This window comes from Mesitornis unicolor, unplaced genomic scaffold (genome assembly GCF_000695765.1).
Source record: "Mesitornis unicolor isolate BGI_N332 unplaced genomic scaffold, ASM69576v1 scaffold17290, whole genome shotgun sequence".
NCBI lineage: Eukaryota > Metazoa > Chordata > Aves > Mesitornithiformes > Mesitornithidae > Mesitornis > Mesitornis unicolor.
This window is the reverse complement of record NW_010157838.1, coordinates 3369-28561: the sequence shown is the minus strand read 5'-3', so window position 1 is coordinate 28561 and position 25193 is coordinate 3369. Positions and strand designations below refer to the sequence as shown.

General features: G+C 39.8%; 1 protein-coding gene across 1 annotated transcript in view; it reads left to right on the top strand.

The window, feature by feature from the left end:
- B3GNTL1 (UDP-GlcNAc:betaGal beta-1,3-N-acetylglucosaminyltransferase-like 1) overlaps positions 1-15976 on the top strand; it is a gene marked incomplete at its 5' end in the record, with an annotated part of 109782 nt that extends 93806 nt beyond the window's left edge. The window contains 4 exons of the mRNA XM_010181689.1: positions 18-153; positions 9861-9929; positions 11499-11573; positions 15896-15976. Coding sequence (XP_010179991.1) covers positions 18-153; positions 9861-9929; positions 11499-11573; positions 15896-15976 — 361 coding nt within the window. The remainder of the gene's footprint in view (positions 1-17; positions 154-9860; positions 9930-11498; positions 11574-15895) is intronic.
- Positions 15977-25193: the final 9217 nt, after the last annotated feature.

The window sequence follows — 25193 nt, the reverse complement described above, 5'->3', positions numbered from 1 at the left end:
TTTTTCTAACTCTCCAGGGGAACCATCTGGAATCACCGAGTCAGGTTTCTTGAAGAGAGAGTCCTGAGCTCCTGGACATCATTCACCATTTGGAATGCTGGCAAGCAAGGCAAGAAGCTCTACAGAAGCTTGTCACCATCTAATCAGAAAAAGGTGAGCTAGGAGTGGGCAACGTCTGTACAAAACCTCTTTCCTCTCTTTCATAGGCATTCTTGCCGCTTCTAACATAATGTAGCAAAATTCTCATACAGTATTGTCTGTCCAAAATACTAGTTGATGATTAATATAAATTGGGGAAAGTCTCAATATTCTGCATAATGTATTTTTTCTTTTAAAATGCTATATTACATTTTCTGGAGCGTATGGTGTGTATGAAGGGCAACATATGCACTCATGTTCCTGCTGGCTGATGGCCAGCACAGTAGTAGATCAGACACCATATAACTGGTTGTGGCCTGCTGCTGTGTAACTAACCGTGTAGTAGCCAGGTACACAAGGTGAGTGGAATAACTCCGTATTTAGATGGTGCAATACTGAACTGCCTTGTCCAGGATTATTCATACGTCTATCATGTATGTATACATATGTAGAATAATTGTCCAGTTCCTAAGTGGTTACTGGACGAGTCCCTGTCAGGTGCTGATCATCCTGGTTTGTATTACGGAGTAGTTGGACTGTAACTCCCTCCTGCAAAGCTTGATTGTTTACAAGTAGAAGTGCGATGCAGGGTGTCGGGGAGTAGAGACTAGTGTACATGGCTACCAGCTTCAACTCAGCTGAAAATGTGGAAGTTACTTGTATTTGGTAATGACAGATATTTCTCAGGAGAGGTTTGTCTGAGAGTTTAAATACCTTTTACGTAATTTTCTTCTGCGTAATAACTTTTTGTTAGATAAAGGCTTTAGAGCTCATGTTAAATGGCTGTTTCTTATAAAGAGCCACAGAACATTCATTTTATTACCAGATGTGTTTTCTTTTCTTAAAAATATGGATGGGAAGACAAAATGACATATATATAAACCTGATTAATGTAGTGGCCCTCTGACCACACACATGTAGAAAGATAAGGGAAGAAATCTGTGTACCCATAGCTCAAATTACTGAATAGACATGAGAGACACTTGCACAGTAAATATACAACACAAGAATTGAACCTGAATTTGGTACTCCAGTGCCATCCCTCTTTCATTGCCATCCTGTGGAAGTGGGTGAACTGCTTGGAGTAAGATTGAGCGCTATGTGTCTGCAATCAGCTCTTTTGTTCTAAGAGGCCAGAACCGTCCGCTAGATGTATTGCGTTGTCTTGGTCATGCAACGCATTGTGCGCGTGACTTTGGGGGGTTTATGAAAGTGCTCTGTGTCATTAGTATTTTGTAGAGCACTTTGTGAGTTCCACTAACTTACTAGCAACCACTGCACTTTTCTGTTTACACGATTACGAGAATTAGAAAGTAATTTCCAAGGGGAGAGATGGCAGCTTGTCTGCTTGTACCGTGCAAGCAGGGAGTTTTGAGTTGTTAGGAAAAAACAGAATATGTTGTTTTTGTAGCAGTGTCTCACCATCTCAGGTGTTGGATTTTGTTGGTGGTGGTGGTTTTGGTTTTTACCTTTTTTTGTGCCAAGCCAAATTGGAGATTGAGATTATGATAGAGCACCTCTCTTAGCTTTGGGTTATGTTTGCCACCTACTTCTCTAGGTGACTCATTCAAGACTTCACATCCTGTTCAGCAAACACAATGATAATTTGAACACATTGGTGCAAAGATGATAAAAAGGGCAAGACAAAAATAATATTGGTGGGTTTTTGCCATTTTCTGGCAAAGAACCACAGTTACCTCTTCTTCAAGAAGGAACAACCTTAATTCCCCAGTACATAGCACTGAGTTTGGTTCTAATTAGCTGGATCTTGACGTCCTTTTCAGCTGACCTTTTCATAACATTTGCTTTGGCAGTGTTGCAGGCTGTGATGCTATTTTGCTTCTGTCAAGGTTACAGTTGCACATATTCCAATATGCTTTAGTTTGATATTGAAATACTGCATTGAGCATTAACCCGTTAGTTACTGGATACTGTACCAAACACATTTAGCAAGCTTACATGCCAGATGCAATTGCACACGCAGGTATGACTCAGTGTGCAAATGTACTGCAGAAAACTACTGCTAAAAGGCAGTCAGGATCTGATCCTTAATGTCTCATATAGAGTAATCAAACTTTATCCACTGACCTGTTTTCTCGAGTATTCAGAGGTTTTCTCAATAACTAAGATAAATAGCTTCAGAAAGTGACTTCTGTCATCCCAAGTGAGAGCAGAGGCCTAGCTTTTAGGTAGCTAATTTCTGATGAAATTAGTGTTATCTGCAGTGATAAAAGCACTAGGTTTAAGTGGTTGTTCAGGCTCATTCTGAATGCAGTTGCAACTTCCTAACTTCTCCAAAAGAGATCTCAAGTCTATCCATCTCAGTCAGAACTGAAGCATAAATGATAACCTGATGTTTCATAGCCAGGGTGTGGCAAAGGGCTGTAGAAGTAGTTAAAACATCTCACTTCTCCATGTGTAATCAAAGGATTATACTGCTGGAGTTTCAGGAAATAAATTCATAAAATTTATAGTAGGTAATTCATGGCAGTTTTCATTTATTCTTAATAACAACAGTAAAAAGAAGCTAGCTAAACTCCATGTTATACTTTTCCTCAAAAATCCTTCGGTTATTTTGTGACTAATCTTCAACTCTTGCCAAAGACTCTGAAATCCCTTGTGAACAAAGGTTGTAAATAGTCGTTGCTCCATCCTTTCCAGCCCTGAAAATAATGAAATACTTTTCCTGTCTCACCCTTTAAAGACTGCCTTAACAAGATTTAAGAGTTCACATATTCTGTTAATTATGAGGACACTAGAGATTCAGTAACGTTTCGAATCCACAAGTAGAATCTAGTGTTGTCTTGTAAATGGAGGCCCTGGGGTATGAATTAATCAATTATGTAGAATGGACACTTTTAAAATACAATTCCAAAAGTCCCTTCAGACAAAATATGAACTATTAAATAATAAAATTACGATTTTCTCATCTGAAGGTCCAGTTGTGTAAAACGTTCTGATCTTAAAAGGTCTAAAACCCTTTGAAATGCAGGTAAAACTGCCAAAATAAGCTCTAGAATTTAACTGTCTGAATTTAATTTCAGAAGGTTTTATACTTTAAGTCAGTTTGGACTCCTGAAAATTTCACCTATGCTCTGTTTCACTCTTGCTGCATCCTTTTACTGAGATTCTGAATTTCCTTAGATGTCGTGAGACTGATTTCAGTGGAATCACAGCAGGATTGGTTTCTACATTGGCATTAACTTCCTGTAGAAAACTGGGGGAACATACTCCTAGAATAAATAAATGATAAAACCCTCAAAAAATAACCAACCCTATCACATACAGCTTGTATTATTTTGTAATTGTGAAAACCCCCTAAACTCTACTAAACCTTCAGGAAGAGAATTCATTAGTTTGAACTGTCAGGCTTAGCGCACGTAAGAAAACATCTTTCTCAAAACAGAATGTTTCAAGTATTTTTAGAAGCTGATAAACAAAGAAATTGTATTTCTTCTCCTGACTAGGTTTTTGTGGGATGTTTGAAAAGTATAAAAATTTTGCATGTCGACAGCGTTGTGTTTTAGAAATCACGTTTTAGGCAGTTCCAGGAAGCAGCAGTCCTTCTATGTTCATACTCACTAACAAACTCTTACTTTAGCCTGTTTGGAAAACAGTCTGAATTTGAATTATGATTGTGTTAAAAGAGAAAAGGACACCTAAGCAATATTCTGTCTTTCCCTTCAGACATTTGTATGGTGAATATTAAAATAATGCTTTGTCTCCAAATAGTTCAGGCAAAAATCCAAGGCTCAGTATTTTTTGCTAAACAGCAACACAAGAAAAAAATTATTCAACTAGTAGGTTTTTTTATGAATTAATTACCAGGATCTCAGTATTCTTAGGGAAAATCTGTTTCCTGGCTGTCCCCTTCTTGATTCATGCAGTTGACAGTGGTTCAGTATTAGCATTTCTGCAAGAATGAAGTCGAACAGACCTTTTTTTGTTTAAAACACATCCGTCTTGTCTATAATTTGCAGCTGAAGATGGAAACCAAATGTTTTTGGGATGCTACATGTGCCTGGAGGGTTTCTGAGCTGTCTTGTCTGCTCTTTTATTCTCCATCAAACTTCAGCTAAAAGGAGAACTCCAGTGTTAACATTTTGTGTCATTTCCGATAGCTGAAAATAGCTCGGATAGCTTGAGTGGCTGACAGAAAAGGAGGGGGAAAGGCCAAAACAAGCATCAGCTAATGAGTGGCATGGAAACAGTACTGGCCACAGCAGCCCATGAAGTTTCTCTATGACAACCCTATCCACCAGTGGCAAACTTGAAAGCTTCAGGAAAGCATTTTGTGTGCCCTTTTTCCTAGCTCATTAACCATTTAAAATCATCTCTCAGCTTCTCTTCACCTGTTTCTAAGAGCAATGTCACTAAACCATGTGCTGAAACTGTGATCCTTCAGCTCACTCAGAAAAGCAAGAAATGTTAGTTTTGTAGCATTGTAGCTGCTCAAAAGTATGTGAATGGCAGCAGAGAGACTGAACTGGGGACATGTAAAAGCAAAGGAACAGAAAGGGAAGAGTATTATTACACACCTTGACTGGGGAGTGAGAGACTGACAATGTGAAAGCAAGTTAAAAGAGAGCCTGCAGAACAGAGAGAGATGAAATTTGAAAGCTTCACTTAAATCCAAGCATAGAACATCCTAAAATGACATGGAGTAAAATAGAGGCTTCATTTTGGACTGTAGGGAATACTTCATGCTGAAATACGAAGGGAAATCTCCCTGCTGCTTCCGTGTGGGAAGATGCGCTTCTTGCAGGGTCCGTTTTGTCAGTACAGAGGCACTCACTGTGGCATGACTAATGTAGTTATCTGTCCAAGAGAAATGGGGCACTCACAGCTAGTTCCCACGCTGTTACGTATAAAGGCAGTCGTATGTAATAAGGGAAATGTTGTACATACGATATTTAGAAGCTTATTTTGCACATTGGATTCTGGTATTACAGTTCTCTTGAACAACTCTGTTATGTAGATGTGCAACAAGGGAAGATGCTGCTTTCTTTAATGGAACAGTGTCTTTAAAGGGAGTCACAAAATACATGCTTGGAATTTAAATATATCCACAGCCTCTGTCGTGGCTGTAATGCCAAAGAGGGGAAATAAAAGCAGCACACTGATACTGAAAATCACTCAGATGGTGACTGAGGGTTGCTTGCTGGTTTCGTGATTCTGCTTGTGGCATCCTGGAAGATGTTTATGCCTCTGCATGTCTCTCATTCTGTTTGTCATTAACTGAATCTGTTTAAACATGCATTATCATGTGTTCAGTTACTTTGTTTTGACATGAATGGCCAAAATCGATTTAACTTTTGTGGACATGTATGTTAACGTACTTCTGAGGCTTTAGATAAGTTTGAATGAAAGAATTATAAATAGAATCAAGAGGGTCACTGGGAGTTTAGAGAAGACAACCTGCAAACTCTACAGAATCCTCTACGAGCAGATCTTCCCTATTGCATTCTCTCCACATCTCATGCAATCCTTCAGCCATTTTAAGGATAAATTTTGTGACACCAATTGATGTAATAAAGAGGGAGAGGAGACAATGTGCAGGTGACCATTTATCAAAAGGGTTGTCCATTTTTTCTGTCACGCTCTAAGTTATTCTCTCCCTTGTAAAACTTGTCTCCTGTGTCCTGCCACCTCTGACGCATCTTGGGCATTTGCTGTGATTGGGTTTTGTTGCTTTCTGTAAAGCAAACCACAGGTGAAAATAAGATGAGGGAATAAAATCCTATGAAGATCATTCACCACAGAAGGACATTGTGAGGCTGATGAAATATTTCCATTTTTCCATTAGGGAATCAGAGTGGAATGGGAAGTGTAAGGAAACATCCTCTGCAGCAACCAACAAGGCCATAAACAAGTCAAGTATGAGACAAACTGTTAATTCTCGTGCAATAGTGACACAGTCAGACAGCGAGGTAATTACCATTGCATCCCAAGCCCAATCTTGCTGGCTCCCTGTGCAATTGGAGTAGGATCCATTTGCTGCTCGTTAAGGACATTTTACCACAGGGAGGTCTGGTAGTCCCAGCCTGTGTGTTTATTAAAAAGAACCAGCCAAGGAAGTGCTTTTATCTTCCTCAAATGTGTCTTCTCCTAGCAGAGATTTTTTTTTTTAGTAAATATCTTATCTTTTGAGCTATATAAACTTTCTCTTATGAGGGAGAAAAGTATTTCTGCTTCTTCCCTTTTTTTCCTTACTCCATTGTTAATGCATGTTGCAGTCTGTATTTATAAGACTTGTAGCAACTGTGTGGCTTGTTTATACCTAGCTAGGGCTTGCAGTTCTTAACTGAGAGAAGTAGCAGTGTTTTTTCTATGTTTTGGAATTGCGCAGATTTTCATACAACTGATGTTCAAAACAAAACTGTTTAATAATGTAGATATTTTCTTAAAACTGAAGTGTGATCTGAGGACTCAGTAAGCTTCAATGGTGTCATATTGTCAGAGGCATTGCAAAAGAGCCATTTTGCTAGGAGGAGGAGTGGAGGAAACAACCTGAGACTGCTTTACAGCTTTGTAATTCATCGGTTTCTCCGTGGAAGGCAGAAGTTCATGTATGTATAGATGGTCTTCATAAAAGATACAGGGAAGGAGCCCATTAATGCAGGAAAATAAATAGGTAACTCTGGGTTTATCCTAATACTATAAAGTAAATAGCTCCTATAAGCCTGATGCCTTGAGTTCTCATTATAGGATAAACAATTGTGTGCAAGTCCTGTATTTGGACTCCAGACACAGATTTTCTTTAATTGGAAAATAAATAGTGTGTGGCAGAAAAATAGTTGACTTACATTTTGGCCACCCACATGGTGTACAGTCTGACAGAAAAATTGCCCATTCTAGTCTGACCTGTTTTATAATTCTGTAAACATCAGATTTAAGCTGGCTGAGTCCATTAAAATTATACATGGAGATACCTTCGTGGTAACTCAAAACAAGGTTTGAGTCCTTTCCATCTTCCAAGGGAAAATTGACACAGACTGACCTGTTTGAGGCTTTTTTAAGATTATTTTTTCTTTTCCCCTCACAGCTGCTGTTACCAGGAGTTTCATGTGCTGGCTCATCAGGGGGCTGGGTGTTAGTATGGCAAAGGCAGTTTACATCATTTCCTGCACATGATAAATCTGAGTTATGGCACAGGATGAGAGGAAGGATTGTGATTATTGGTAATCTAGTGATACACAAGAACTAGCTTTGGTTCTCTAACACCGTTCATGTTAAAAAGAAATCTATGCCCTAACCAGAGGTTTGTGTTAACTCTTTTATAGCTTGCTGAAGGTGAGTCCAGCGCAGATCTTGCAGCTGAATTCTCAGTTACTGACATTAAAGTGTGGATAGAATTTAACTTTACCTTATGTCAAGAGTTTTTAGTGTATAGTTTTTAAAATCTATAGGAGTATAAGCAGCTGAAAATATAGCTTTGACTGTTGGAAGATAAGTCAAAATATCAGAAAGTATTTACTCCCAGAACTCTGGTTGTCAGTGAAGACATATTCTTTTAAAACTGCTACATTTTGCTTGTAGTTATCACAGCTTTGAGGACAGTAGGACATCAGTGGTGGAACTGAGTTTTGCAGACTTGTAAAGGATGGTTAACACTGAATGTAAGGTATACAGCCAAGTAACCTCCCTTCTTGCTTCTACTTGTATCCCTTCATATATATACATAGATGTCTATGTAAGTGGAGATACAAATAAGATGGGTAGAGGAAACCTGGGGATGTAGTTTACTGTGCTCAGTTCTTGCTTATCCACAGTCCACAGCAGCAGATTTTTCAGCTACAATAAGGCATTACAGTGGTCATGGAAATAGGGACAGGCACATGAAGTGAATTAACTTGTGTATAAGAGAAAAAAGAAAGCCTAAAAAAGGTCCTTGTTCTTAGGCTTTGTGCTTTGAGGAGCTGCTTGTGATTGTTACTGTCTAACCCAGCCTGCATCAGCCACAAAGACCATGTACAATGTGTAGTAACTTCCGAGTACTGCCCTGAATTCCCTCATTTCTTTATGTTTCCATTACGGTGTATTGATATAATCCAAAGCAAAAATCTGGATCTGCTGGCCTGTAGTGTGATTCCTTTGGTCATACAGCCCCAAAGTGGAAACTTGATGTTTCCTTCATGTTCTGTTCTTTACTTCTTTGGTGCCTGTTTTCAAGCAACCAATTTTTGATGTATGAATGTCTACCTCTAAATGGTTCCAAGGACTGTCCCTGCCCACCCCCCCAGTTTATTAGCTGTATTTTGCACATTGACCTTGGTGATGGTGTTTTTATATTTGTAGTCCCTTGATAGTTTTGTTTGTATTCTCTTTTCATTGATGTTTAATGGAAGAGCTGATATTATGGTATTTAAGGATTTGGATAGAAGACTATTCCATCGGACAGCGGAAGTATCTCCAAAGCATTTTTGATGTGGAAACTTCTTTTATGCAGCTCTATCTGGCCATTGCTCGAAAATACGCGTTACACAGTTCTGTTCCTCGGCAGCTTTGCCCTCGGGCTGGGAAGGTGGCACTCTGCTGTAAAACATGCCAAAGTTGAGCATTCTGACACCAAAGCTCCTGTGGCAGTGTTCCCCTCTGCACAAACACAATGAGGTCACTTCAGGTAAAAGAAAACTGTCTTAATCATAGGAGGAAAACGTGTGAGAGAGATCTGTGGACACAGAAAGCAAGCCAGCCTTTTGCAGCCTTCTCTAATTTAATAAATTAATAAACAGCTGTCTGGCTTTTCAGATTTTCTCAGCAGTAAGTGTAGTTAATCAATTTTTAATGCAACAATTAAAAAGATAGGAAAACTGCTATCCAGCTTTCACCAGAATAATTGATTTCTGCGAGACCTTAACTATCTTAATGGTTCTGCTTCAGTGTAAGAGTTCTGCGCAGATAATATGAATAGATCCAGTGGAAGACAGAGGAAAACACAGCTATGTTTATTTTTATAAGTCGTCCAAAAAGTTACTGGCAACCTAATGATTCAAAAATGAGGCCACTGTGTATTTTGGATTGCAGGCATTTATTATGCCTGCGTATTTATGAGGAATGCAAATAAAAAAACATCTGAAATACTTGGCTGCAAATAATGCTTCCATAATGACAGTAAGAGTAACCAAAACACAGCAGTAATTATTTGTGTTTAAACACCAAATCCACCAAACTTTTCAGTTGAAAAATACAGAGTCCATAACCATAGGAATTCCCAGACTTGGTGTCTAATGACCTAGAATTGGGGCTGGTATTACCAGAGCACCCAGAGCAGTAGTGCAGCACTGCTACACTGAGGGATCTGGTGGGGGATGATAAGCCTGGGTGGGCAGAAGGAGGCAGGTTTGTATTGTCCAATCTGAGGTGATTAGTGGCAGTGCCAAAATGAGGAGATTTGTCTCTGGTTTTAGTTTACTTTGCATATTTCTAAGGATGTTGATGATCTCATAGATGTTTTCTCTTACGCAGTCAGTAGCTTAATCACCTGTTCTCATATTCATAAAACCAGAATATGCTCAAACAACTGTAAAATTTGACCATCTCCTTAATACACATGATGAGGATTTCATAAATTTTTAATCTCCAAAGGAGGACCAGGGTGCATTGCCCTACTCCTGTGTTCGTTCATGTGTCTGTAGCATTACTCACGTAGATACGCTACGGGTGAAACATCTGTTGGTAGCAAGGAATGGTATTGAAATGTTCTGGTTTTGTTTTGCCAGGTAACCGCATTTTGTGATGTCGATGAAAAGAAAATAACAAAAGGATTCTACACTTATGAAGAATCTGAGGTTGGTTATAAGTACTCTTGTGTTCTTTACTGTGATCTGGCATTGGTCTAGGAAATGTGACGAAAGAATACAGCACTGATTTTAAATACTGTGTCGCAGCTTACCACAGAATCACAGAATATTAGGAGTTGGAAAGGACCTTTAAAGATCATCCAGTCCAACCCCCTGCCAGAGCAGGATCACCTAGACGAGGTTATTTTGGTAGGGAGGCCATAACAGGAGATGATTAGATCGCTGGGGTGTGAACTACGAAGCCAGAACCTTGGACCTCACACTCACTGAACCCAGTTTAGAAAGACAAACATATATATATGGTCTGAACAGATTCTGATGGTGGGGTAAAACTTAACCTTCACTGACAGTTCTTTCTTTTAGGTGGGAGTAGAATTTGACTCATGATGCCTGAGTCAAATGTCTATTTAAACAAAGGAAGCTTCAGTGATTAATTGTAACCTCTCTGTATATTATAGTTATACTGCATCTGAATAAGACCTTGATAGGTTCCTTGGGAGCCTAAATTTGTAGGCAGCAACATTTTATTCCCTAGACAAAGAATGATGATACTTAGATGACAATAAATGAACCATATAAACGTTGTCTTGTTGCAGTATTGATTTTTTGGTAGCAATTGGCTCCAAACCTGGAGTGAAATTTCATCCAGATTCACTGCAAAAGTCAGTGAAAAGACAGTTCTTCATTTCACTGTGCATTGGGTCAGATCCTGAGAGTGCAATATCCCGAGAGCGTGATTTGCCATTGTAGTCTGGCTGCAGGGTGGTCTGCCTCCGCTCCCTGGCCTCAGCACACGCTCCCACTGCTTTGTTTAGAATGGGTCTGGCAGTCTGGTGGCTGAAGGATGACTCGATTCCCTTACTGATCTGGCAGAAAAGGAACCCTCAAAATACAAAAGTTTTCCAGCAAGATGTCTTGTGAATCCAATGACCCTTAGGGATAGGGGGAGAGGAGGGGCAACTCTTCAAGTACAGCTTGTGACTCGAGTGATGTAAAATCAAATTCTGTACTTGTCTTCCTAACATAACCCATCCATCCAGCAGCTCCCACTGACAGGGAAAGATCTTGCTTTGTATCTGCAGTTGTGCCTGCTCTGTTGTTTCTCTGATGGCACAGTAAGCTGATTCAGCCCACTCAAGTGGCAGAAAATTAACCTGCCAAAAAAACCAAAAGAATCTATTTTTGATGGGGTAGGTTATTATAACAGCACACCTTGCAATCAAATGAAAGAGGGAATCATTGGGACAGAGCTAAAAACAGAGGCTGGAGGTAAGGAAGATGCAGTGGAGAGGAGAGAGACCTTCTCCTTTCAACAGCAGATCTGCTGTAGTGTGAACTTCATGCAAAGAAACACAGTTGTGCTGAAAGATGATGGTAAGAAAGTTGTGTCCCTGAAATGATGGCAAAATAATGAGTGGAAGTGTGTGACCAGCTGGACTATTTAACAGAAGGTCTCAAGATAATTTTTTCCCCTTTTAGTGTTTAGTAGCTCCTAAAACTAAGCTAACAAGTAACCCTGTGTGCCTCTTCACTCAATTCTACTGCTTTTTCCTGCAGAAGAGACCAAAACCAAAAATTCCTATATGTCACTTCAGAGATGCTACTCCACCTTTCATTATCTGCGTGAAGCTGGTGAGTACCACCTTTAGCCTTAGTTATATGTGCAAAATCCGTATTAGCTCCTTATGAAAATCAATTTCTATTTACTGCAAATAGTTTTACTCAGGAGCTTTTACTGTGCAATTGAACAGTCTTTTTACCAAATTGATTGTGCAGTGGATTAAAAGGATTTAAAACAGCAGTATTAAGTAAAGTAGCATTACGTATAATAAAAGGTACAGCTCCTGTAAAGGAGCTTGGACCTGTTTTACCTTCTTGCCCAATAACATTATATACACAAATGAGGATATGCAGCCTGGCCTCATTTGTTCCTAATATTTTGCAGCCCTATATATGGTAAAGGCTTTGTTTTTTTTTTAAATCAGACATTAAAAGTCATTTTGTTTGGCACTGCCAATTCTGAAGCCTCTCCCATGCCTGACTGTGGTAACTTCCATTTTTCAACTAGTTAAATTGACCTGATAGTATAACTAGAAGATGATAATCAGCAGTTGTTTTGCTGTTGCATTTAGAATAGCAAAGCACAGTATATGGGATAAGAGAAGTCTAAAGCAAAATAGCAAATACAGTCTAGTTGCAAATGTTAGTGAAAAAAGTCTCTAACAGTAACTAAAACCTGTAGCTATATTTAAACACTGACATTTTAATGCTGTAGGTGATCCGTTCAAAGATTGATTACCTGAACCTCATCTCATCTCGTCTGGTTCGCTTTTAACTTAGCACTCCCAACTTTATGATCAACTCTGAGATCATAGCTATGAGTTGTAAAGCCAGACTGAAAGTACCTTAGGGCATTATCATGTGCTGTTGGTTGATAAACTCTTGGATAAGCTAGCAATATTGCAACTAATTTAATTTTTCATACGACATATAATGGTGGGTGGAAGTCCCTAGACAAAACATCTGTGCAACCTGTTACGAAGCACATTTAATTTGTGAAGCTCTTACAATGAGACTATTATACAACGTCTTGCCTGAAAACTCCAGTCCATGACTTCAGTTGTGATTTCAGTGTGTTTTCCACTCGTGGTCACTGAGCATTTTGCGGGGCACAGAACACTATAGGCCATAGTATCTTTTAAGTAACAGGCAGTGTTTTCTTTGGAAATACCGTTTGACCTACTGGAAACTGTATTTATAGCTGGAGTTTGCCTTGCCTGCTCTGCAGCCGACATCTGAGAGAACAACCGAAACCAAAACTTCTCACTTGCTTTTCTTTAATCGCCTTCTCTACATTTCTCCTTCCAACATGCTATTTTAAAGTGAGAGCATAAGAAAAAAGTAGGATAGGGGATGCGTGCATCAAATATTAAGATGGCATCAAATGAAAAAATGTTGTCTTTTTCGTGATAGCTACTGCTGCCTCTCTGATCCATTTACCCAGATGTATCAAATCAAATGGTGCAAAAAAATGTTGCTGTTACAAAATCAAGTCCCAGGCTGATGTGAAGGAGTACATTTGAGACATAAAATCTCTCTGCAGAAGAGGTGCTTTGTGCATACTGGGGGGGGGGCAGATAAATCCTGTGTTTGAGAGGTTACAAATGCCCTCTATTTTCAAACTATTTAGGGCAAGTAGCTTTACCCAGCTCGGTGTTTCAGGTCACGCAGCCAGCAAGCGTACGAAACCCCCAGTGACCATAAGGATGTTCCTTGTGTGGACAGCTGTCAGTGCAACAGCTACTGCCTTGCTCCGTCTTGCATGAAACTGCTGGGAGTTTAGGGAAGGCAGAATTAGCTGCAGATCCTCTTAGCTAATTTCTTAAGTCATTGTCAAATTCCTGAACATCCCAGACTTCCAAATTTAGCTTTATTATTTACCAACATATTGCCATCCTTCTGAAGAAGGAAGTGTCCTTGCGGCCTTATTTGTCTTCTGTTTTGCTCTTCGTGATAGGGGACTATTTTTAGTTTTGATACAGACAAAACCTGCATGTTTATATACAGCTCTAAGAGGGTAATTTTGAAGATTAAATATGTTTATTAAGTGGGTTCTTTGCAAGAAACGACTCTGCTGCCCATGTACTTGGAGCAGTGTTTGCTTATTTATTTTTTCAGGCAGTTCCTCCCTCACTAGCGTTAACGTGCTTTGGTACTATATGAAATAATTTTTGAAAAAGCAGTCATCCTATGTGGTCTTTGCTCAGTTTGAATTTCAGAATGGCTTCACAAAGGGCTGCAGCTGAAATTCTGCACCCTCTGTGTCTATGTGTGCGAGTTTAAGTTTTTACTGAGAGGAATAAAGTCGTGGCTTTAGCTCGTCAGAGTTGTGTGGCAGCCTGCAGGACCACTTCAGCTAAGGGTTTGCACTCTGTATTTTCTCTTGCGTTGAGGTAAAAGCAAAACGCTTAGAAATCACGTATTGTGCCCTGTTTTGGCATGGATTCCAAGTGCTTGAAATGAAAGGGATTTTTATTTTTCTGTCTCAGTACTTAAACTAGTTCGATTGTATGAAGTTTTCAGTAAATTTACTGTTAGAGCAGTTACTGTAAAATCCTGCCTTGTTCTGTCACCTCAGACTTGTGCTTTGGGAATGAAAGATTTGTTTTTAACTCTCCCACTTCATTTGGCAACTGGGCTCTTTTGTGTGTGTGTATCTACATATATAATTTTTTTTTTTACATCCTGCTTCAGAGCAGGTTGATATTTCAGCAAGCTAAATGCAACTTTGTTTCATACCCTATGCAGTAACTTGAGAAATCTTGGGTTTATGAACTCATTAGTGGAGACTAAAGGTCGTAATCAAGGCCTGCATTTCGGAGTAGAATTCCCTGCTGACGCAAGTTGTAAGTTTTGCAGATGGACCAGTTGGTGATCTTAACTGAATTGCAAAACTAGGACCCAGTCTTTCAAAGTATTAAATATTATCAAGTATTCTTGATTTCAAGAAGTTAAAAAAAAAGTACTCAGCATCTTTCACAATCAGGCTCTTAGCGCTCAGGTAAGAAGTTGGTTACCTTAGTTAAGTGGAGCCTTTCCTTAAAAAGTCCATGCCATGGGTGCTTTTCTGCCCTTTTCCACATTATTTCATTTCTTTTTTCGATTTCTTTTTTTTTTTAATGGTTAGTAAACATCAGAGCTCAATGATGAGTTTTATGACTGGTGGTTATGGTTTTTGTTGAAGTTCTGGATGAGGTGATGTTGTCTTTGTATTTTTCGGGATTGCCAGTGAAAACTGAAGAACATGGCAGGTGGCTGAGAATCACCACAGGGGAAAGGGGCTTTAAGCTGTGATCTCGAGGCACAGATGCTGGTTTGGGCAAGAGGTCTGAAACCTACATATGCAAGGTTTGCTTTCCTATGTACATTCAGGCAGCAGAAACAATAGAAAGGTTTGGAGCAGATGTGTTACTGGACTCCCTGTTGATAGAGGCGGTTGTGCTCCTTGACCAGAAGGCTTCCTGGCATAATGTGCCTATGAGCGCTTCAGCTGACGAGGCCAAGGCGAGCTGGGAAGCTGGATGTGCAGTCCTCTGTGTGAGACAGAAACCATAGGTTTGAGCTCAGGTTCATTAAAGATCCCAGAGCAAATTTTTGAATCTAGTTTATTCTAGCCAAAGCCTCACGTTCTCCCTCCTTTCTTTCCAGTTTCAGCTGGACTCTGTCTGTAACTTCCTGTCCTAAACACCTGTGGCAGCGGTGTGTGTTGTTAACACTGCAGTAGTGCTGCACTGGGCCAACCAAAAGAGCACCAGCAATCTCTTTGCCTGCCTCCTGCAGCACTGCCAGCTTTATTTATTTTCTTTTTTTGTGACATTCCTGAAGATCACCAGAATTAAGGACTCCAGGAAGACCAAAGCAGAAATGCTCAGAAACGCTGGAGTGGGCAAGTTTTCTTAATGACATCACTGCCTTGCAAGATCGCTCATGAAGGAAACCTGTCAGGTTCCTGTTCACATAACGTAACCACGGCTCAAAGGAAACACCTTTAACTATGCAAAATATGTCAGTTGCTTGATGAAAGGTTTGTTTCGTCAGGGAAGTTAATAATTGTTCAATATCTACAAAAATCACTATTTTGTCAAACTTACTTATTCCCTTAGTCGATTCTCTAAAAATGCCTGTGTTAGAAAACAAAATCTGCAGCTTTGATTATTTGAGAGAATGACTTGTCCAATAACCCCTCCACCTCCCCCTCCAGACTTTAATTTGAACACTAATTTCTCAACAGACACATGATTTTTTGAATGGAAACATTTCTGAGCCTTGGTTTATTTATGTTTAGTTCTGCAAACGGGACTTTCTTCTGTGGTCTAAAGCACCAAATTATCAAACCCTGTTCCAGCCTGAAATGAGTTTGTCTGCTTGATCTAATTCTGTTTCTTACCTCACAGGATTTGACAGGTGGAGCATTTGAAACAAACCTGAGCATGCTGAACTTGAAGGAAGGGATGGATTATTACCATTTCAACTGAAAACCAAGGTAAGGCAGTGACATTGACACTGTGTTATCCTCTGTGTAGGAAGACAAAGACTCAGAATTTTTTGGTAATTTGTACTTCATTAAATTGATCTTTGTGCTGACTAACCCCTTTCTAAGGGAGGTCCTAGTTACACCACAGATAATGCTATTTGCTCATCTTGCTATTGCTCATCACTTGCTTACCAAACTCAGTTTGATTGTTAAATTGTATTTCTAACTTCAGTAACCACCAAATATGGGCTATAACATTATAAGAGGACTGTTCCCATAGCGAAGCTTTAAAAATGCACCAAGCCCAGCCTAGAAGCACTGGACACGTGAAGAGAGGTTTCTGTCAAATGCTGCTTGGGGCCTTCAACCCTTCCCTGGGAGGGGCTCCTTTCCTGCTCCTGGGAGCAGCTGCTGCTGTGTGCTGCAGTGGAGCTCTGCACAGGACCAGGACGAGATGCGGGGCTGTGTGAAAAGTAGAGCTGGGTCTGCAACACCATTTGGCAGCCAGGTGATCCCAGGTACAGATGCTCTCAATTTTCAATGGACCTTCTCACTTGGGTTTTTGTTTTGTTTTGTTTTTTTCAAATCATCAGGCCTATAGGTATAACTTCACAAAACCAAGATCTTTTGAGGATGTAGTAACCATTTATGACAGTGTAACAGCGCAGGCTGTGGGTTCAGGTGTATTTCTTCTGCAGGAATACCTGCAAGCAGCCCTTGTGGTGCATGCAGCCAAGTGGCCAACTGGGTCTGTTGCACGGTATGTACATTGAGGACTGTTTGTTTATAGTCAGTGAATAACACTGAATTTCAGCTACCAGTCCATGTTCCAAGTATACCTAAGAAGTACTGAAGTAACAGATGTTTTTTTAAAAACAGAGAGCGAGACAGGTGATAGCTCTGGACATGAACACCTGCAGTAGAAGACTGCTGCAGTTTGTAGCAGGTACTTTACAGAGAAACCAGTTTGTTTTTAGCTCCTCTGCCTGATTTTTTCCTTCCTTTCAAGCTTTCATAGATGTGTGTGTATGTATCTATACACACACACACACACACACACACACACACACACACACACACACAGCACCACTGTTCTGCTTGAAGTGCTGGGATAGTGGGATTTAATCAGAACCATCAAATAACACAGTGTAAGTAGAATATCATGTTGTCTGTGCATCTGTCCTCCCCATCATGTTAGTTTTCCTAAAGATTAATGTTACCACCATTTCCTGAAATGGTCTAAATTCATAGCAGTTGCTTGACGTACTGATTCACCTCTGTTCCAGAAGGGAAGAAATAAAGCTTCAGTCCCTAATGCTAGTTTACCACAAAAACATTTGCTTGAATTAGTTACATAAAAAGCTATGAACAGAGGCTCTGACTTCAGCTGAAGTGAAACGTGGATTTTTTTTTGTTGGGCTGTGACATAAGAAAGACAAACTTGGCCACAGAGACACTTTATGTTTAGGAACGTTTCATAATCACTGAACGTCGCCAGTCTTACCTCTGAAAAAAAATTGTTTTAAGACACTAATGCAGCAAGTCACGTTTAATATTTCGTGTGTGTACAGCAAGCCCAGGCTGAATGGCTCCATTCAGAGTTGCAGAAGTATAAATCATTGACATCAAAAAAACCCAGGTCAGTTGGAGGACGAGAAACTGCCATCTTGTGGCTACAGATAATGACTTCAAAAACTGAGAACATAATGAACCTTTGTTGCCTTCCTGTGGCATATCGGCACAATGCTTTAAGACACAATCTCTGCCTCTCGTTCTGTTAAACAGCGCACTTTGCAGCTCCTGCTGAGACTCCAGGTTGCCCGGATGCCGCAGCACAAAACCTTCCAGTCCAAGTGGCACCCGAACCAAGAGCTTCAGTTTACAAACCAGCCGCCTCTGCCTGCCACTTCATTATGCTGAACTCTGCAAGAGAGAAAGAAAAGAGGTTACATGGACTAGCATGTATCACTACTTTAACAGTATCCCAATCATGTAATTGAGTAAACTAAACTGAGAAGAAAATGCAGACATACATATTTACAGTCCTTTTCAACAACTTAAATTTTTAACTGCCCTTTAACATGCTTTATTTGTACAAGTTTTAAAGGAGTTATAAGTGTAGATCTGATATGAAATTAACTTCTTTCACCTTTTGATAATGTTATGCTTGGCTTCCTCTATTATTTCTCCATTTCTCAGGATATGTAAGCTCTTGAAGAGTGTTGGGCACTCTGGTGTGAGCACAAACTGGCTGCTATGAGGGGTATCTGGGCAGCTGTGAAAAGTCCTTTCCTCTCAGTATCACTCCCAGAGTGAACTCCAACAGCTCTCAGGGCAGAGGCTTAACTTTGTTTTGCTAAACATTTACTATTTGCTTATGTTAAAAGAGGAGGAAAACGTAAAGTTCCAAATTCAGCCACATAACTTCCAGATTGCACATGATACTGTTTGTAACAGTCCCCTCTGAAATACCAATATGTGTACTTGGTTATTTCTTATTATTTTGTTGAATCAGAGACAGTTTTCTCCTAACTTGTCAGGTTTCTCTCAGCCTCCAATAATTAAGGAGTTAAAATACGTTTTTTTGAGATCAGTGAGTTCATCTTGTAACATCTTCACTGTGAACATAACATTACTATTAGTTGAGTAGAAAACCTTGAAACAGCAATGCTCAGGTCAGGTTTTGCTCTTAAAACAATTCCTTGTATGGGCAAGAAGGTTCAGAGTCTTGTTTTCCAAAATTACAAAAATGTTAGAGGTTTCTTAAAAGTGTACGAAAAGCAGAAAACTGTAGACATGACAGTAAAGCTGGAAGATAAGTACAGAAACTGCTAGGGGTCAGCAGGATGTCTTCGAATGTTATTCATAAATGTCTTAAGTATTAGTCCTTTGACTGATTTTTAAAACACATATATATTTTTATATCAATAACAACTCAAAAGATAGGATCTACTTACACAAAGAAGCATCTTGAGTGTAAAGGATTATGAGAATATTACACAAGAAGAACTGGCTGACCTCAAAGACTTAAGTAACATAATGTATTACAAAGAGCCAGTTCAGCAAGCACTTTAAAAACGCCATTAGCTAAGATCACCTTTGGATGCTCTGGGGGAGAAGTCTTGGTGACTTTGAGCCACAGATGCTGCAGCTGTGGCAAAGGCTACTGCAGCTCTGACATGGAACTGTGCAGGGCAACAGAATTACACTTTGTGTAAGTCTAGTAGTGAAAATAAACTACTATTCAAATATTTTTATTAGAAAATGAAGGGAATTAACCCTATTAGGAAAAACTCAGGAAAGAAGACTGCATGGGTGATGTTTCTAAAGTCGAAAATAATTACAAAGGACAAAACTTTCTCGTGCTATGAAAGCAGAACAATCAAAATTGCAAAGGCCAAGAATAAATTGATATAGCACTATTTTTAAGCTGGATCAGTTTATGAAATAGATATAGTAGCCTTGGGTCACCAAGCATCTTCACCATGACTTGTATTACTCAAAGTAAACATAATCTTTCTTTGTAAATTGTCATGTTAACACATGTTCTCTAAACCAGTAATAATTCAGCCTCCTCATCTTTGGACAGAGAGGAAAGGAACCTCTCAAACTCTTACCAAAGCAGAAAATTCTGTATTTCTCAAATACTGAGCATATGGGAGATTCCAGAGTATCTGCACTAAAATGAAACGGGACCTACACATGGGTATATTGGCTGTCTTCTTATGAACATAGTAACTAAGAGAATATATTTTTCCTCTTGGCACTGTTAGGATTCTGTGGCTTGCACAACCTCTCAGTTATGATTTTGCTGTTGAAATTGGGAAGTTTTTAACCTTTTTCTTTCCCCAGAAAGGGGAGAGGAGTGGTTTCTGAAACATCTGTAGTGTATTACTTCATTCTTGCATCTTGTCTGAGTGAGATGTCACACTACAAGTCTGGAATGTTTTCAAAAATGAGACTGGAAGGGCTTAAGACAAGAGTCCTCAGCAATGCCACGTGCTCTGCGGCAAGCTGTGAGGACGTTCCTCCTGCTGCACAGCAATGTATTCCTGAACCAGTGAAGAACTGCATCTGCTGCACAGGAGCACACAGGAGATTTGCTGGAACAACTGATCATTACTATGTTTCTTTAAAAGAAACCCTCGGGAGAACATTTCCGTACCTTGGATACCAGCTGCGGTTTGGGCACTTTCATGAGATCACAGAGACAGTTGCGTTTCTCTCTCACTATTGGCAATTCAGCTTCCCTGCATGGAGAAGTGTTTTCCGGTTAATTAAAAATAAAAACCTCAAGTTGACTACATACATACAACTTGTTAAGCAAGCCATTTTATCGTTATATTACTGTGTATGCATCTATCATGTACATTCTGAACTACAGAAGTTTTTGTTGTTACATTTTAAGAATAATATAACGTTTTTGTACCATCTTAAGCCAGATAAACTATAAATACACAGTGCCTCTTCCAGAAGTGACAGTTACTAGTAAAGTGTTCGAGACTCTTCTTCTAGGTATTCTAGTATTCAAAAAAACAACACTTATTCCTACAGCCCTTTTGACTAGAAGTCACTAATTTGTTCTCTAAATGTACAGCTCCTTTTTGCTTCAGAAAATGTCACATCAAGCATTAAAAGAAATGGCACTGGATTTGGAGAACATTCTACCATCTATAGAGGCTTTCTCCTGAAATAGAAAACCTACACCTAAAACTTGTGAATCTTTTTAAAAGTTTCTGAAGTCGTGTGATGTCCTTGAGCTCATTTCCTCAACAACTGCCAGTTACAAAAAGCCCCTGAATGCCAAAAATCCATCCAGACAACATTCTTTTCCATGCTGTAAAGATCTACCACTCCAACTGGAATGCTGCGAGACTGCTGGTATTACTCACCAATTCAGTAATTTGATTTGTTTTTCTTAGTAACAACTGTAAATGGGCTATTAAAAATTTAACTCTTAGCACAGAAAGAGAGTCCAAAACTACAGAAACAAAGTATGAAGGAGGGCAAGTCAGAAATAACCTGGACTTTCTTTCTTTAGACACAGTGGACAATTCGTCACATTTAATACTGAAACATTCCTGCAGCTAAATAAAATTTATTATTTATGGAGTAATTTCTTTGAACCCTGAATTGCACAACTGTATAAAAACCTCCCGATAGTTCCAACAAGGAACAAAGGAGCATATGCCAGTAATTATTGTCTTCCCCAAATATTGTCATTTGGCCTCCTGACGTGGATGGTTACTGTCATTCAGAATTTGCTGTGCTTGTTTTAGCACCGAGAGCACTTGAGCATAGCAAGCGGCTTGCCCTGACACACAGCACTGACTTCAAATGGCTTCTGTAAACTGTTCCAATCTACCAAGATAAAACAATTAAGTTTTAAGTAAACTGGCTCTCCAGCTTTAATCGTAGCGCAGTGGACACGCTGCAACGGGGAACTCGCAGCAAGGCCTGGACTAAGGCAGAGCGACACAGGCAGCCAGTCACACCGAAAACAGAACAACTCTTTTTCTGAGGTGGTTTGTAGGAAGTATTTTGCTTTGTTTTAGTAACCCACCGATGAGCAGAGCTGTACTGCCACGGCTGTCTCTGTAGAATTTGCTGTGTACCACTTCTAATTTTGGCCTTGTAAACATCCCCTTGTGGCAGCAGTAAGTTAATCCTCCTCAACTGTTTCTGTTAACAAATTCTTTCTGTAACTTCTGAGCAAGCCTGCTCTTAAATTCAGGTTTTATAAGCGAGCACTGACTCACACTAAACACAATACTAAACATCGGTATGTAGTTAAGGAAGTCATTTTAACGATACGCAGAAACGCTGATAACCAGTTCTTCAAATCTGAGGCAGTTCCTCTAATTCTGTACTGGAAAAATAATAATTAAAAAAAAAAAAGCAGCAGCCACCCCTTACAATGACAACCTTAGTTTTCTTTTCCCAAATATAAAGTCATTTAAGCTCAAGCACAGAAATAAACTAGAAAGTAAAAAAAAAAAAAAAGTTAAACAATGTAAGCAAGCAGTCTGAAAATATGTAAACCACCATCTTAAGGGCTATTTGTTCTTTGAACATGTCTAGGTTAATTTTATTTCCATGAAATGTCAATGTAAACAAAAAAGACATTTAATATTATGATTAAATACAATACATTTTTATTTATAATCTGTCTATTCCCATCTGTTAACTCGGACCAGTGTTTGAGGCAGGGTGTTGGGTTAGAGACCCACGACCCAGAAGAGTTATCTGTAACAAGGACAAACGTTTAACACGGCAGCAAACCTAATAAACTGATTGGTACATGAAAACGCCACGTTTCCGCAAATATCTGAGGCATGCAGGCCTTTATAAACTTTTCCAGGTGAATATAACGCACAACGTTAAAATTTGCAGAAAGGGGGGGAAAAAGTGCCAAAATTAAAGTGAGTATTCCCTCCTCCCACCACTTCAGCGGTGCTGACAGAACGAGCTTTGCTGCTGCGGTGCTCACAAAGAATGGGATCCTGTTCCCCTGCCCTTGGACAAAGCTAATGTCACAGGTACCAGTAGGTAAAACCAGTAATTACATTACATAGAAGTGGGTGTTTAATTCATGCAATCATATGCTTGGGAAATGTCTAAACTGTTCTAATTCAAAATATTTGCTAGAAAATGACAGTTGTAGCATTTTGAGCAATTGCATTTCATGGGAGATTTGAGCTGCTTTGCTAATTCTGTTGTTTTCCAGCTTGCAGAGATCCTTCCTTTCCCAGACTCCTGCCAGTGCTCGTCAATGCCAAGAAACTGTCTGTGCAGTTGAAGTCTGACTGTTTGCACAGTGCATTCTCTCTCTGCTTCATGGAGAACTTCCAAGATCTCCTCCCTTTTCATGTTGTTAGAAAAAAATTGGATATTTTACTTTATCTAGTGGTGATTTTATACATACCACTTCCAGTGGGACAATCAACCAGATAGTTCTTCACAACAGAAGAATTCTTTTCAGCACTGCTCTTCTGGCCTAGAAGCAATGCACAGCTAAAGCGACGGTTTCACTTCTTACAGCTTCCTTGCCACCAGCTTTCAAAGGCATAGATTTCTTTTTAACTTCAGTGATACTAAAATTATTTCAGCTCTTACTGCTATCGGGCAACAAATTCACTTACCAGTTGGTTTCGCTGAGTATGGTCATAACCTCATCCATAATGGCAGGGTCAACCACGTCGCTGTAGGTTATCAACATTTCATAAACTTGACTGGCTGTCGTTTTCCGGATCTACGGGGAAGAGGCAGAGGAACCTTTAGAGAAGTGCCCAGAGTCCTGTACGGAAGAGCCCAGTGCCAGTACTGGTACTGGTTCCTCGCACCAGTATCATTTTATGGTGGACACTTTGTAATGCCTATCCTTGCCTCTGACAGCAGTTTGCTGCAGGCACTTTATTGCTGTGCCTCAAGGAAACCCATGCTACTCCAGTCAGTGCATTTCGCTCAGCTTTTGTGGGATTTCCAGGTAAGGGCTGTCCCGCACAGGGAATGAATTCAGATGTTTGAGAATGGCTCAACTGGAGCATTCCTTTCCCTGCAATGACTCACTGAGCCAAAGTCTGTCTCTAAATTTGGTTACTTGTAGGCTCACAAAACAGGTTTCCCAGTCTGGACATTGCAGGAGTCAAAAAAATGCTTTAAAAAACTGTTGGGAGAGCGATGATGCGAGCACCGTTAGCTTTTGACACTCCAGTTTCCAGAAGCTGTTAACTTGCAAATACTTTCCCAGAGCACTGATTGGTAGTGATGCTGGTGTGCACACAGAAAAAGCCAGCTAGGCTGGTTTCTGAAGTACAGTGCGCAGAAAGATACCCAGCGGAAGACAGCCAAATCACAACAAAAACAAATTCTGCCTCTCTCTTTTTTTTTTCCCCCCAAGAAAGCCTGATGATAACCAAAGGAAGGCACAGGGTTATTTCTGGAGTAGTAGTGCCAAATTAAGTTGATCCATCTGTAATAACAAAATATATTTATGATGTAAAATACCAATAAAACTGAAATGAAATTACTTCTTTCCAGCTCTTACCTCGTGTCCTTCCTGCAAAGGATTCTTTGAGTAGCAAGAACGCACAACATGGAAACAGTTGGACCAAAAATGTTAAGCATCAAACTTTGCTGAGTACCACAGGATTTTAACCTTCACAAAGCATCAGCAGTGTGAGAAGAAGCAATGTTGGTTTGCACTGGCCAGACACCAGGCCAGTCCATGGCTGCTCACACCACTTTAAGACCTCATGCGTTTTCACATTCATTTTACATGGCCTTGCAATTGGGTCCGGTAGCCGCGGTTTCTCCTACACTGCTTGACCGCAGATGCAGCAGATGGGGTCCCGGTGCTCACCTACTCACAGGAACATCCACAAACCTTCCCAGGTGAAACCCTCATCTTGGACCCCAAAGCCACGCAGAGCTGCTGACGTGTTTGGCTGTCACAGCAGCTGCAAGTTGGGGCTCCAAGGTTCGTACAGTGAAAAAACCAAACCAACCCCAAACTTTACTAAGTCAACAAAAATGTTAAAGGACTAAGATAATGTTATCCCACACATGATCTTCTTTTATGCATACTCAGAAGTAATAAGTCAGAGTTTTGTGCCCTGTTATATGAAAACGGTAAACTGCTGATACGCTTTCCTGTGTTGCACAAACCTTGGTCACACCTGACAAAAAGAACAAATACATTGTTCTTGAACCAGAGCTACTGCTGCCGCTCTCAGAAATATTGCAAAACTAAGAGCAATTTACCCGATGGGAGCTTTCAAGCACTAAATGGTGAACAGATCTTTACTGTACTGGGTGCTGCATAAAAGAAACAAGCAACTCTGGCACCTAAATTGCTTCTAATTTAAAACAGTGAGGACAGGAGGTGGAAAGCAGCACGGGGAGTAGCCAAGTATGTGGCAAGTACCCCGTAACCTGTGGCAGGGAGCAGCACTGCAGATAGCAGACCGTTGAGAAACAAATCCTGTTATATCCAGGAATATCTGTTAAAAAGAATGCTGCTTTAATGCACTTTATTTTCACATGTATTTTAAATAAAAAATTTGATAATACACAACGTCTTCAATACTTACTACAGGAAATGGATGGCAAAGGAGGAGGAACAATTGAAATAAAACTTTCTCTCTCATGTCTCCTTGAAATTGAATCAGGCCACAAAACCTAGAAAATATAAGAAAAAAGTAATCTTGTATGATATT